This window comes from Xenopus tropicalis, chromosome 7 (assembly GCF_000004195.4).
Source record: "Xenopus tropicalis strain Nigerian chromosome 7, UCB_Xtro_10.0, whole genome shotgun sequence".
Taxonomy (NCBI): domain Eukaryota; kingdom Metazoa; phylum Chordata; class Amphibia; order Anura; family Pipidae; genus Xenopus; species Xenopus tropicalis.
In genome coordinates, this window is record NC_030683.2 from 63,395,143 (window position 1) to 63,410,699 (window position 15,557).

The following is a 15,557-nucleotide window of genomic DNA, read 5'->3' on the forward strand; positions in this document are numbered from 1 at the left end:
TATTGTGAGAGATGCAATGGAAAAGATCATTATTTTGTGTATTTCCACCAGTGTTTAAGGTGGGATACAAGCAGCACCAGGAAAAGGGCCTGGTTTTACATCAGGTAATGCTGGGTTTATGTTACTGGCTTAGGAAAAGCCAAATTAAAAGGTCCCTGGAGTGAATGGAGGGAGAGCAGGAAAGACCCTCCATTCCAAACTCCAGTTATTGTTTTTAGTTGGCCAGCTGTAGGGAGCTGCCTAATTGGGCTGCAGGTGAGCAGCAAATAAAAGGGCTGTGTGAAAGAGTGGGAGATTACCCCGCACTCTCAGAGCGGGGCACAGGGCAGGAAGGTTGCCTGCCTGTGTCAGGAACTCCCAGAGGAGCTGGGGGTGCCACCTGACACTGTAAGAAGCAGAGGGAGTCGTGACCAGTCGGATGAGTGCTGAGAGGAGTCAGCAAGGCTTAAGGTAAAGCCTGAGTTTTCTAGAGTGTGGAAGTAACCCTGGAAGGTGAGAGCCCTGAAGGAGGGACATATCACAACCTTGAACTGTTTATGAACTGTCTTATGTTTCTGTTGGGAAGAATTGGCCCTAAATAAACCTGTGTTTTGCCTGAAGACGTGGTGTCCCTGTCTCTATTCTCCAGATCCTCTGCATGCCTGCCTACCATTGCTAATTCCCCCAAAATTGCATGTACAGGCAGTCAGCATGTCACAATACATATAAAAATAAAATCACAAACAATTTATGCTCCCACAAACACATAGTTTCATGTATATATTTAAACTTACCATTTAAACAACCCTAGGTTCCTTACTTGACCCTCCAGCAAGTGAGCTGCCACTGCTTGATGTCAGTTTGTTATTACAAAGGCAACCTTGTGAAAAATAAATATACAAACAGTTATAAAATACGAATTTGCATAAACGGTAACTTTTTAGAACTATCATAAAGAATAATGTACCCCCTACTATAAATGATAAGGATATTATAATCACTGAGGGGTTCTGTGACCATATAAAGGTACAAGGCTGCAGGCTGATACAAATACAATCTTTAAAAATCATACAATGTGATTTCCTGAATTTTTTTTTTTTTTTTTTTTAAATGTTGTCTCTCACAGTGGGACTGCACCTACAATGTGAATTTCAGACCCCTACATGATTTCTAAGTGGGAGAACTTGCAAAATAATAATATATACTGTATATAATAAGGGCTAATATACCCTGTACTGTAAATGATAAGGATATTAGAATTTACTGAAGGGTTCTATGACCATATAACAGCATAAGGCTGCAGGCTGAGTTATACAAGGAACTCTGAGTATCTAATGTATCCCCTACTGTAAATGATAAGGATATTAAAAGTCACTGAGGGGTTCTGTGATCATATAAAGGCATAAGGCTGCAGGAGGAGTTATACAGGGAACCCTGGGTGTAGCTTGTATATTATAAGGGCTAATGTACCCCCTACTGTAAATGATAAGGGTATTGGAAGTCACTGAGGGGTTCTGTGACCATATAACAGCATGAGGCTACAGGCTGCGTTTTTATATAGAACTTTGAGTAGACAAAAATTTACTTTTTAAGAGGGCATTTCACCTTTAATTTAAATACTTATATCTTATTGGATGACCTATTAGAAAATTTAAATTGGTCTTTATTTACAGTTTTTGAATTGTTTCTGTCATATTGGAGCAGTAAAGGGTTAAGTTTTCAATTTAGAAGTCTGTTTGGAATTCACATTTGAGGGAAACCCTTTACAGTAGGGGGTAATTCACAAATACTCCCTAAAAGAACTTGAAGACGGACTGTCTGGCTAGGCAACTGTGAGGTGTGAAAAGCCAGACAGGGTCAAATGAATCAACCAGGTAACTAAATTATCATACCTGTGCTACAGTGGTGTGGTCTATCTCTTCTTAAGAGATTCTTAGCTAATATTTCTTTAGACCCATAAAATAAATATCTTTCACCAAAGATAAAAATCGTGGCGCCCAGCAATTAGCTTGTAGCTAGGGCTCCCCACAGACTCCAAACACTCCTGTGTTATGATGATGCCTTTAAAACATGGTGGTGGCAGTTATTAAGTTTAGGCGGGTTGGGGCTGTTTGGGGTTTGATTGCATCAGTTAGCGAGAAACTGTGTCGTTGATGTGTTAACCCTTACAGCCGCCCGCCTAGTCACGTACGTATGTGGTGGCGTTCGTGACAATTTACTTCTTCTGCTTCTTTCCAGCTGTAAAATGATGGTCGTTGGTGACATCATAGTAATAATAATATTATTATTATTACAAATTATTTAAAAAAAAACTGGCTGGTTGGTAGGTAGGTAAAATGAGGCCAAAAAACAAGATCGCTGTTGAAATTCCAGACTGGAGAGTGGACAGACAAAAGTAAAATATTTCTCAGAAAACAGAAAAAAGACCAATTAAAAATTAAACGTATATACTTTTTTTCAAGTATGTGTTTGGCCCTAGAGTGATGCATCCTCCAGTTTTCAGGGAAATGGTAATTTTCAGAACAGTAGTTTTCCAAAAGTAATGGTTACGTGCGTAAAATCGTGCACTAATATAGCATGCAGCGAAATATATTGTGTGCGGCGGGAACTAACGCAAGAAAAACGTTCATCGCTCATTAAATAAAGCAAAGAACATCGCATCTTAATTATGACGCGTGTCTTTTTAGTGAATAGAGCATTAAGTCGCATTTAACATGCTTTAAATATCGCTCGTTTTATCTACCTTTAGTGAATCGGCCCCATAAAGTATATATAGAAAGATTTTCTAAAAAGAAAAAAAAAAGCGTCCATGTAAAAGAGATTTAAACCAGGCATCCTCAAACTACGGCCTGTGGGCCGTATCCAGCCCCCCAAGGTAATTTACCCGCCCCCTGCTGCGTCCTCACCCCTGCCAGCGGGGGCGGGTAAATTACTTTGCCCGGATCCCCTCCTACAGCAGGAGCCAGTAGTTTGTCCTTCTGCTTGCCTGAGCTGGGCATGTTTGTGCATACCGGAGCATTTTCTTTTGGCTCCGGTTGCAGGCCTGCCAGTCCCCGTGAACTCTCTGCAAGATCCCTGTCATTGCTGATCACTTCCTACTCTCTGGTCTGGCTTGTGCTGCACAGCATCTGTTATCCTGTGACAGAGGCACGCAGCATGTCTGACCCCGTGACCTAGGAGAAGGAAGCGATCAGCGGTGAGAGAAGAATGTAAAGCCACTGGCTGAATCAACAATGCTGCACTGAAGCTGGCCAATAAATCACACACATTAAAGTGGGGCAGGGAATAGGAGAGAACGGAATCTGTCTGGATGAAAGGTAGGGGGAAACAGGAGAAGAGAGGGAGGCATATTGGCTGTGCTCTGCTTCTTAGTTGCCTGGTAAAATCTACAAGGGCATGGCCAAATTTGCAGCAGGCACACATGTTTTTCCCAGGCAAAACCATCTTTCACCTACCCAGCCCTGAAACCCTGTGCCATATAGCAAAACTCCATCTAGGGGGCCCCGCCAAATTGGTTCCAATTGGCAAGACCAGCGCTGGCAGGGAGCTGGGAGAGGGAGGACGGAGTGGGTAGCAGGGGAGCTGGGAGTGGGAGGACACAGGAGTGGGCCGTTGTTTGACCCCGCAGCAGGGAGTAGGCAGCAAGAGTGGCTCGTAGTTTGAGAACTATAGTGCGGCCACCCCAACAGTCTAAGGGACCATGAACTGGCCCCCCCGTCTAAAAAGTTTGAGGACCCCTCATCTATCATACAATTTTATTTAGTAGGCTATTTTAGGAAAACCAAAGACTGATTACCTAAATCACCAAAAAGATTAGAAATGCTCATCAAATCCGGCAAAGAAATGCTAAGATCAATAAGATGCAGTTGCAATAAAGTTTATTAAAAAAAATTCTGAAGCAACAGGTACAAATGAAAAAGTTTCTTCTGTCAGCCAATAAGTAAATAAGAAGGGAAAAGTCTACCTAATTATGTCAGCACACTCCCATGTGACACTGTATATAGAAGAAACGCTTCTCCCCCTGAAAACTTTCTTAGACGGATCTATATGAACTGCAGCTATTACAGTAAGTTTTAAACAGCTTATTCAGACACACAGGTACACAGTCTTTGCATTAGACATATTATTATATGCAGGGGAACATAATCTTTTTTTGAGTAGCAGTGAGAAAATCTGGAAGGGGGGGGGGAATCCAGGGAAATAAACAAGTAAAATACAGTTGAAATAGTAACAGTTCTAGAATGTTTCCCAGAGGAGAGAGTCGGAATATATCCTTTGTCCCTATGTTCACTTATATGTTAATGCAGGTGGGATAGTATCCCTTATTATATAGGCCTGTTCCTATGAAGTGTATAGTTTTGGGAAATAAAGTAGTCCCATTTTGACCATACTTTATCATGTTGCGGGGTTGTTCCCCTAAGTCTTGCTGTCATTTCTTCTAGCATTTTCATATCCTGTAGGCGGGATATGACCTCTCCTGTGCTAGGGGGTTCTAGGGACTTCCACTTGGAGGTGATCGACAGTCTAGCTGCCGTGTATATATATTTCAGGAGCTTTTGCTCCGAATGTGGGATATGTGGTTGGGGTAGGGCTAATAAAGCATTGGCAGCATCAATGGGAATGTCCCAAAAGAAAATCTTAGTAGCTATGCTCTTACCGTTCTTCCAAAATTCAGCCAATTTTGGGCATTGCCACATAATATGGAGGAGAGTGCCCTCCTGTCCACATGCCCTCCAGCACATTGTTGAGGTGTCTGGGAATATTTTATTAAGCTTTACTGGGGTATGGTACCAGTTAAATATCATTTCATTAACCACAGTAACCTTAGAGGACATCCTGCTCTCCCATCTCCAGCCAAACTACTATCCAGGCTATATAAAGAGATTATGACAGTAACTAAGCCACCCTTTGATCGAGCCTAACTCCTGTGGATGCAAGACATCCCAGAACTAACACAAGAACAATGGGAAGAAGCCACAGAAAATGCCTATAACTTCCTAATCCCAATAAAGGATAGGCTCATACAGTACAAATTTCTGCACCAAACCTACATAACACCCCTAAAACTGATGAGATTTGGGAGGAGACAGGATGACCTCTGCCCAAGATGTAAATCCCCCGGTGCCAACTTCTTTCACATGATTTGGTCCTGTCCCCCCATACACGAATTCTGGTCCAAAATAATGGAAACATTAGCAAATGAACTGGGTACACCGCAGATAGTAGACCCAATAACTTGCTTGTTAGGAGTCATAGACGAAATCCTACCCACCAATGCGGCCAGAGTTAGGCTGCGTACACTCATGTTCTACGCAAAAAAAACAGTAATTATGCACTGGATGGGAGACACCCTCCCCAACATTTTGGAGAAGGCTGGTAGATGGAGCTCTTCCTCTTATCAAACTAACCTACGAAACAAGGGGCGCACACGACAAGTTTGACAAGATCTGGGAAAGTTGGTATAATCAAGATAATCTGGACGCATAGTTTATCCCCTTACATTAAGTGTGACTGACCCGACAGAACTAAACACAGCCACCTACACTGTGACAACTACAATGCCTAGCAATAGTTCCCTTGTCTGTATTGGCCTAAACCTGAATCGACACCATTTCAATATCAATATACTAAACACTGTTGTATTTTTGTTTTGTCATGTTGTAAAAACAATAAAAAATTTACCTTTAAAAAAAAAATATCATTTCATTTTATAAACACTCTCCTTTTGCCTTACACATGTTACATTCTTTCTTGCATTTTCCCATATATCTTCCCATTGGTCTAATGTTAAAGTGGTAGACAATTCAGTTTCCCAATGTATCATATATCTATGTTTAGGGAAAGGGTCCCCTGTTATTGTATTTAAAATAGAGTAAATGTTAGATATTAGAGCTTTCTGGGGTAGCCCGTGTATACTCAATCTTTCAAAAGAGGTCAGAGGAGTAGGAGGGGTTGATCTAATGCCTAAACATTGGATATAGTGGGTAATCTGCATATGCTCAAAGTGCCAATTCGCTGGGATTTGATGCTTCCCTTGGAGCTCAGTGAAAGTATATGGTTTGTTAGTGCGGGAATTGATAAAATCATAGACTCTTAAGAGATTTTTGGAGCTCCAGTGATTCTGAAAGGATTGGGAGAGTCCTGGTGGAAAGTGAGGATTGGCTAAAACTGGTCTTAATATGCCTAGGGGTCCCTTCAAGGGTGCCTTTTTGCAGCATCGATCCCATATCTGAAGGGTAAATCTAATTGCCTGTAGGGTGTTTGGTGGTAGTCCGGTTGATTTCTGTGTTTGCCAGAGGAGGGAGTTTGGGTGGGTTGGGGCCAGGGTTAAAGATTCAATAAGGGCCCATTTCGATGTTGGCATAAACGTGGTCCACCCCAGAACCTGGCGTAGATGCGCCGCTTCATAATATCTGGCAATGTTTGGCACTGCCAAGCCGTCTTGGGATCTACCTGCCATCATTACCGTTTTAGGCACTCTGTGCCTTGATTTGCCCCATATAAACTTAAAGAACATCTTTTGAATATTTCGTAAGGTTGTGCTTGAGACCAGCACTGGGAGGGTTTCGAATAAGTAAAGCAGCTTGGGAAGTATCATCATTTTTAGGGCTGCTATTTTACCCAGCACAGCAAAGAAAAAGGGGTGGAGCTTCATGCTATTTATTTATTTTTATGCTAAACTAGGAAGTAGCAGAAATAGCTTTAGTTGAGTTGCTTGCAATACAGAATCTGCATGTTATTCTGGGGGCTGTATAGAGATTTTTACGATAAAAGGCTTACTTATCCTTTAAAGGAGATATTTTATATAACATTTGTATTCAGTTGTATTGATCATACTTCCTCAAAATATGTAATGATGCAGAAAAAATAGTTTTTAATGCATTTTACCTCCTAAAAATGTAATTATATCAAAGCTACAGAGAGATCCTTTTGCATCAGAGGCTAGACTGAAATGAGGGGTGGAAGTATTTCTTCATTCTATCACAGGAAGTGGTCACAGCACTAACAAGTTGAACTCCCCTCCCCTGTCTGTGGGGTCATATATAAATTTATAAACACTGTGCAAATTTGCATCTGGGCTGTAACTCATGACAATCAAGCAGATCACTGCTGTCCAAATGATGGTCCGTGGGCCGCACCCTGCCCGTGACCCCCCTCTGTGTGGCCCCCACCTGTCTGGCTGCTGTGATTGCTTACCTTTGTGTAAGCTTTAAATGGTATCAGTACTAAGATTAACTGGCCCCCTGCATTGTTGTATTGTTTATACATGTAATTCCCTGTACTGTTCACACCTCTAAGACCCTGCATTGTTCACACCTCAGTCTCAGATTGCAAGCACCACACTGTTCACACCTCAGACTGTATGTACTGCCTGCCCTATGCTGCTTGTGTGTGTGACGCACACAGGCAGCATAGGTCAGGCAGAGTATGGTACACATAAGCAGCATAGGGCAGGCAGAGTATGGCACACACAGGCAGCATAGGGCAGGCAGAGTACTGCCTGTGTGTGCCATACTCTGCCTGCCCTACCCTTCTTGTGTGTGCCATACTCTGCCTGACCTATGCTGCCTGTGTGTGCCATATGCCCACACATATGCTGTGGGTTGCTGTGCTATCCACAGGGGAAAGGAGGCATATGGATTTAAGCATAGTATAATTCTTTCACATATGAATGAAGGGTGATGTCCCCGCACTCAGCACCAACCATTTGGGTTTTTGCTGCACTAACGTGGGTATGGTCTTAAAAGCTCTTGCGATAACATGGGTGTGGTTTTAAAAGGGGGAGTGGTTAAAACTGGCTTCCATTAGCAGCCCTCCATCATGTAGGTCAGAAAAGTTCTGGCCCTACTACCACAGAAGTTGGACAGCCCTGAATCAGATGATTGCTCCCAGTGTTTCCCTACAGCTGGCTGGAAAAATCTAATCATTGATTACTATGAGTTACTGCCCAGGTGCAAATTTGCCTAGTGTTTATAAATGAGCCCCTGTGTCAAGAAAAACTCAGAAAAGTCCAGACATGATATCATTGGATGCAGGGAGTTACAGAAATAAAACAAAACGGCTGCTGTTGTTGTGAAATTAGGAGAACTTGATATTGATGTGTAGAAATGCTGTATCGTTGGATGCAGGGAGTTACAAAAAAAAATCAGGATTATAGCTGTTGTTTGTTTGTTTGGTGTGTTCCAGTGGTTTGTCTACCTCCCTACATTTAAATAAGCAAAAGACACATATGGCCGCTGTATTTCATAACAGACACAGTGCATGCCCCCCGAAACTCATGACTGACACACGGTGTGCCCCCCCAGCATTTCATAACAAACACAGTGAGTGGCTTCCCAGCATTTTATGACAGACAGTGCACGCCCCCCTGCTGCATTTAAAGATAGACACAGTGCACGGCCCCCCAGCATTTCATGACCTAAACTGTGTATAGCCGCCCATCATCTCATGAAAGACACACTGTGTGGCCCACCAGTATTTAATAGACAGTGTGATATGACAGACACAGTACACAACCCCCAGCAATTTATGGTAGACACAGTGTGGCTCTCAGCATTTTATAACAGACACAGTAATATGACTGACACAGTAAATGGCCTCCCAGCATTTCATGACATCCAGGGCTAGAGCATTGCTCTGTTTCCAGGGCTGAGTCAAGCCGACTGGGCACCGCCCCACCTTATGTAGCAAGCACATGATGCACGCACACAGGGTGGTGGGGTTGCTGGGGCCACTGCAGGGGGGGGGATGGGCCCGAGACTAGAGGTAGGTAAAAGAAAAGGTACCTGTCTGGCAGTAATTAGTAATTCTCATCCAAATAAAATCCCTGACTACTGCTGCATGGTGCACGGTGTATTTATACGAAACTTTGAACAAGCACAAGTGACTGTAGAAATTCACGGGCCACTCTACTGCATATGCAGCATCTGACTTTGACCCCAATTTGTCAGACAGTCTCAGATACCTGCGGCCCAGCGCAAGACTCCGCCTCCTTGATCATTCTGGGCCTTCTTCCCCTCCTGACTGGCACCGCACGGAAAATCATGGATCCCGTGGGTCCGACTGTACTCATCATTGGCGCCGGCATTTCTGGCCTCGCAGCCGCGCAGAAACTTCACGAACGGGGCTTCAGGAACTTCAGGATTCTTGAGGCTACGGGCCGAAGCGGAGGAAGAATTCGGAGCCGGAAATATGGTATATGTTGTGACTAGATGATCGCTCTCATAACTACAACAAATATAGTATAAGCGGAAATATATCTGGCCATTGAACTGGGCAATCAAATCCGTACTTAACGGGTTGTTGATCAGTACTGACTTTCCTGCCCTCTCTGAACAACAGTACAACTTACTTTATGTATGCATCAGTCTCCATGAATATCTCCTAAAGTAAATAGTCTAAATAATTCTGTCTTCAGCAAACTAAAATTATCATAATTTTTAATGTCACAAAGTATGCTATTTAAAATTTTGTTTAATTTAATAAAAGGGGTTTGTGCAGCACCCTCCACTAATACATGATTTTTGGCACCTTAAAGTTTATCCTGTGGTTCCTCTGGGCTGGTAAAACTATGAGTATTGTTGTGTGTGAGTTGAGTTCTGCAGTTCAGCACAGAAAAAGCTTCAAGGCTTGTTCATTATGTGCATGCAGGTGCCCTCACATAAGTGGAAAGCTGCATTAGCATGTTTGTATCCCAACATGGCCACAGGCCACAAGATTATCATGTCCTTTTTAGACAAGCCTTTAAAGAGCAAGGAAAGGCTTCTACTATAGCCCCTAATATAGTGTAGAGCCCCCTTGCGTGTAGCCAATCACCAACTTTATTTTGTAAAATAATGCTAACTTCTCCCAAAAATTACCTTCTAACTTTGCAGTAATTGCAGTTAGTCACGGCCGCCATCTTTGTTTTTCCCTGCTCACCCCCCCAACACAGGAAAGGTTGGTTGCAGTGCTCACCAACAAACGGCGTCCAGTCCAGGCAAACACACCCGCTCGCACCCCCCCAGGAACAAACAACGTCCAGAGCTTACACCCACTCGCAACCCCCCCACCCCAGGAACAAACACCATCAGGAGCTACGGAGCTAACACCCGCTCGCACAAACCCCCCCCAGGAATAAACACCGTCCGGGGAGACACCTGTGCTCGCACCCCCTGCAACTCGCAGCACTTGCCTGTCATTCTGTCTGCCTGTCATTCTGCCTGCCTGTCATCCTCGCTATCGCGCACGCTTCTCTTACAGAAAATGAGCAGTGCGCATGCACCATCTACAGTGTCCCGGTCACAGAGTCAGTTCAGGAGTGATGCATTATGGGAATCTTCTCTACCCAGCTCAGCGTTTTTTCTTCAAGTTTGGCTTCAGATCTTCTGAACACCTGAAATATGGGGAGACTTAAGGGCACTATTGAGACAACTGAAGGTATGCCTGCAGCTTGAGATTAACTCTTTACTAGCCTTTCCTTCTCCTTTAAAGGAAAACTATACCCCCAGAATGAATACTTAACCAACATAGTTTATATTATGTTAAGTGACCTATTAAAGAATCTCACCAAGCTGGAAAATATATATATATCAGTAAATATTGCCCGTTTACATCCTGTCCCTTGATTCACCATTTAGTGACGGGCTGTGTGCTCCCTCAGAGATCACATGGCCATAAATAATGCAGCTCTAACTGTAACAGGAAGTAGTGTGGAAGCACTGTCCATTAATTTGGCCTAGCATGTATGTGTGCCTTGACTTGTTTGTGTGCACTGTGAATCCTATGATCCCAGGAGGCGGCCTGTCACCCTAAGAAATAATTTGAAATTATTTTCTATTGTGTTTGTTAAGCAAAATAAACTTCATTTACACTATATAAGTAATATAAATCATGTTTCCTTCAGTCCTGGAATTACACAATCACATCAAATAGGCAGGTGCCATTTTGTGGACACAGTTATTAAGGCAAGCTTTGTATCACCCCAAAATCGTGTGTATGTGCCAGAATGAGGGACCTGGTGCCCATGCCCATGCATTGGCTACACAATTAGATGGTGAGGAGGGAGGGGGAAAGTGTGAGCTGAATTGAAAGTTAAAGTACTTGTCTGCCCCGCCTCTATGCCTAAGGCATAGAGGCGGGGCAGGCAATATATGATTGACAGCTGGGATTTTTAAATGCCTTTACAATGGGTTTGGATGTGTTAATATAAAAATGAATTTGGGCTTTTTGTTTAATTTGAAAAGGACTTTTATTATACAGCTTTTTATGTCTGGGTGACAGGTCCACTTTAATTCTTAAAATGACAGTTTTCTATTTAGGAGTATCCAATACCACATACTACTAAAAAAAAAAAGTATATTTTTTATGAAAATGAAGGGTTTAACATTTGAGTTTTTTTATGCCATATATTTTTTATAGAGGCCTACATTGTTTGGGGGTATAATTTTCCTTTAAGGGGCAGTATACCCAGTTTTCAACATTAGCTATAAATATTTTTCCTATTGTTTTAATTAGGAAATGTGTGTGTCTTTTGTCAGTTCTTGCACTGAAGTGGGCAAAAATTGAAACTAAAAGCAAAGTTACAATCTACTTCCTGTTTGTATGAGTGCACTTAATACCTACATTTACAACATTTGTTGTGCTGAATTTTTTTTACTGTTTTAATTATGAAATATCTGACTTTAGTTCGTTATTGCACTGAAGTGGGCAAATTATAAAACTAAAAGTAAAGTCACAATCTACTTTCTGTTTGTACAAGCACAATTAAAACAAATTATCTGTATAAACAAACACATCGCATCTGCTGCTTCTCCTGTTTCCTGCTCCCTCCTATCTCCGCCTGCTCACTTCCTGCTGTACAGCACTCTGCAGGCATGGACCCTCCAGGACCCCCCTAGCGACCCTTGCATCCCTCCTCCCTTATAACAGTTATGTGGCATTTATTTTCACACTTACACACACATACCTATACACACATGCAATACACAAATTAGCACAGTTTGGGGTTATTTTTGCTTTTTTTCATTTTGCACACTTATTTAGACTCATATACACACTTACCCACAACTTTTAGATGTATACACAAACACTATTATTTTACTTATTCATTTTACCCTTTTGTCTTTCCCCTAAACACTGTTAATTTTGGCAGCGTGACTATTGGATTAGGTATTTTGGCCACTAAATTATGCTGTTGTATGACTTATTTTGTTATTTCATTGATTTGCACAATTTTTGTGGTTTTGTTGCAAGCTCAACTGGGGCAGTGACTGATCTGAATGTTGTGCAATCTCTATTAAGCGCTATTTAAATGCGTTAGCGCTATATAAAAGTAAATAATACATTTCTTTTTTTTTTTTTTATAGCTAAGGGGCTGGTTGAAATTGGTGCTCAGTGGATACATGGACCATCACCCAGTAATCCAGTTTTCCAGTTATCAACCCAGTATAACCTCTTGAGCTCAGAGGCTTTGTCTGAAGAAAACCAGTTGGTGGAATTAGAGGGACACCCCATGTTTTCAGTGATTTACAGCAGCTCAGGCAAACAGATCAATAGAGGGGTCGGTGAGAATGTTGTGGAGATGTTTTCCTCTTGGCTTCAAAAGAGTCGAGAGTTTACTAAAGGGGGTTGTAACCCAGAGGAGAGTGTTGGAAGTTTTCTGCGTCAGGAAATATGTAACAGCTATAGTAACTGGGAAAGAGACTCACTAGAGCTGAAAATGGCATTGCTGAGTGGCCTTTTTAAACTTGAATGTTGCATCAGTGGGACGCACAGTATGGACTATGTGGCTCTTAGTTCTTGTGGGGAGTATGAAATGCTTCCTGGGCTGGACTGCACATTCCCTAGGTAAGCAAGTATGGGATTGTATTCCATAATTGTATTGTATCAAAAGAACAGTAACACCAAAAAGTGTATCAAAGTAATTAAAATATTATATGCTATTGCCCTGCCCTGGTAAAAGTTGTGTTTGCTTCAGAAACCCTACTATACCCTACTATAGTTTATATAAACCTAAACATACATGTGTAGCTATGGGAGTAACAGTCAAACTGAAAGAATGAGAAAAAAAACAGGTTAACACAACAGGAGAAATTAGGAGAGTTGGAGTCTATTGCATATACTGACAATTATGATATCATTGATAGCACTGAGACCTGTTGGGATGAAACAAGCAACTGGGCTGTAAATTTAAATGGTTACACCTTTTTTAGGAGGGACATAGGGATTAAAAAGGGTTTGTCTTTGTGTAAAGCCAGATTTAAAAATATGTGCTAAAGAAATTACTAGAAACAGCAATGGGGAGAGTGTGGAATCTCTTTGGGGATGGGGCCCTCCGACAGGCCTTCCCGAAAGATATCTGGCCGAAAATTGGCCAGATGTCAATTCTTGTCAGATCAAAGACTGCATCAGCTCACTGCATCACTACTTGCTCTCATGTTTCTATTTCTGTTGTTGTAATGCAGTGATCCCCAACCAGTAGCTCGTGAGCAACATGTTGCTCACCAACCCCTTGGATGTTGCTCCCAGTGGCCTCAAAGTAGGTGCTCATTTTTTGAATACTTGGCTTGGAGGCAAGTTTTGGATGCATAAAACCCAGTGTAAAACCAAACAGAGCCTTCTGTAGGCTGCAAGTCCACATAGGGGCTACCAAATAGCCAATCATAGCCCTTATTTGGCACCTCCAAGTACCTTTTTCATGCTTGTGTTGCTCCCCAACTCTTTTTACATTTGAATGTTGCTCACGGGTAAAAAAGGTTGGGGATCCCTGTTGTAATGCAATCATTTGGTCCTAGTAGGTTCTTGAACTGCCTGAAATAAAAAAAAAGTTGTCTGTAGCATATTTACAAACCTGCTAGCTTGTTCTGACTTGGCCACCCCATTACTCCAGTCAATGTCTGGATAATTAAAGTTCCCCATAATAACAACTTGACCTAGTTGTGAGGCCTCCTCCATTTGCAATAGTAGCTGGGCCTCCCTTATACGGGGTGGTTTATAACCTACACCAATATAAATTTCTTTCTCTAATCTGTTTTGCCTGTTTGTAAAGAGTAGTACAGTACCACTCCAACTGTCCTCATGATAATTTGCCTAAAAATGGTCTTGCTTTCTGTACTCAGGTTTAATATTTTATAGAGGTCTCTGTATATTTCCTCTCAAGGGTCTTAGCATAACAAAATCTTAGCATAGCAGTTTGTGCCATCTTTTAATTCTCTTATCTATACCTATATGTTTAATATTTCACTCTTATATTTCCAGGGGATATGAAAGTCTTGTGGACCATATTAAAGCTTCATTTCCTAGTGACAATGTCTTACTAAATAAACCTGTAAAAACGATTAATTGGAAAGGATCTTTCAGTGGTAGTGACTCCCGTATATATCCAGTGCAAGTAGAGTGCGAGAATGGAGAAACTTTTGTTGCGGATCACGTAATCCTGACTGTTCCATTAGGTAAGTAGGGCATATGGATGTTGTGGTACATGTAAAATACTTTGTTGTTCTAACAGGTAAATAAACCAACTAGCAAAGCATGTGTAATAATGATCTCTGAGGGTGGTGTAGAGAGCAACCTATGTGAAAAGACACTCCTTTCTAGTTCTCCATTCTTCAGGTAAATGAGCCTTTATATCTCAGAGAAACTTTTCTTTACAGGTATCGGACCTGTTATCTGGGAAAATTATGGGAAGGTCATCTCCCATAGACTGCACTGTAATGAAATAATTAAAATTTGAAATGAAAAAATGAAATAAAAAAAGTTTCCTTTGTCCCTGTAATAATAAAACAGAACTTTGTACTTGATCCAAACTAAGATATAATTCATCACTTATTGGAGGCAAAACAATGCTATTAGGTTTAACCCTTTTACTACCAGCTGATTTTTTGTAAACGGAACATGTATTGCCAAGCAATTTTGAAGCATTTTGCGCTCATTACATTTGTTAAGCTTTTTCGACAGGAAATCAGGGTTATTATATATTGTTTTTTCCGGTACGAAGTGGACATTAACATACATGCTTTATTTTTTAATTTTTCTTAATGTGTAACCAAAATTTTGGGGTAAATATGCAAAAAATTATCAAAAGTGTCTGATTTTGGTAGTGTTTTTTACAATAAAAATTAAATTTACTGACAAAAAGTTTTTTGTTTGAAAAAGCCCTGATTCTGCTGAACACAATGATACTGAACATGTGTAGATCACCCACTTTTTCTATCCAGGAGACCCCCCAAAAGTAAAATAGAATTTTGTAAAATTTTTACAGCAAAACTGAACAGATAAGCATATATCTAAGTTAAGTGGTGTAACTAACATCTAAATGTGAAACACCCCGATAAGTTGTATATTTTTAGAAGCTACATACCTCCAGGTTTGTAGATTTGATATACTTTTAGGTGTAAATGTACCTGTAGAGGAATCTCAAGAATTTCAGCTCAGCAGAAAAGGGGCAGGGCTGGGTGTGGTCTGAACTTATACACCCCCAACAGTAACACGTGTCTGCTGGTTGGGGTCATAAAGCTAATCATCAGTTCGGTGGGAGGGAAAGAGGCTCTGCTCGTTGCCTAGGAGGTATGCTGGGTGCAGTACAGGGGGGAGGCTGG

General features: G+C 41.5%; 1 protein-coding gene across 1 annotated transcript; it reads left to right on the forward strand.

Annotated features, from left to right (window-relative positions):
- The first annotated feature begins 9,016 nt into the window (after nucleotides 1-9,016).
- Nucleotides 9,017-15,096, forward strand: paox (polyamine oxidase (exo-N4-amino)). The gene is given in 4 exon segments (NM_001011373.1): nucleotides 9,017-9,174; nucleotides 12,327-12,807; nucleotides 14,218-14,411; nucleotides 14,613-15,096. Coding segments are annotated over 4 exon segments (906 nt in total). The 5' UTR covers nucleotides 9,017-9,023; the 3' UTR covers nucleotides 14,693-15,096.
- The last annotated feature ends 461 nt before the right edge of the window (nucleotides 15,097-15,557 follow it).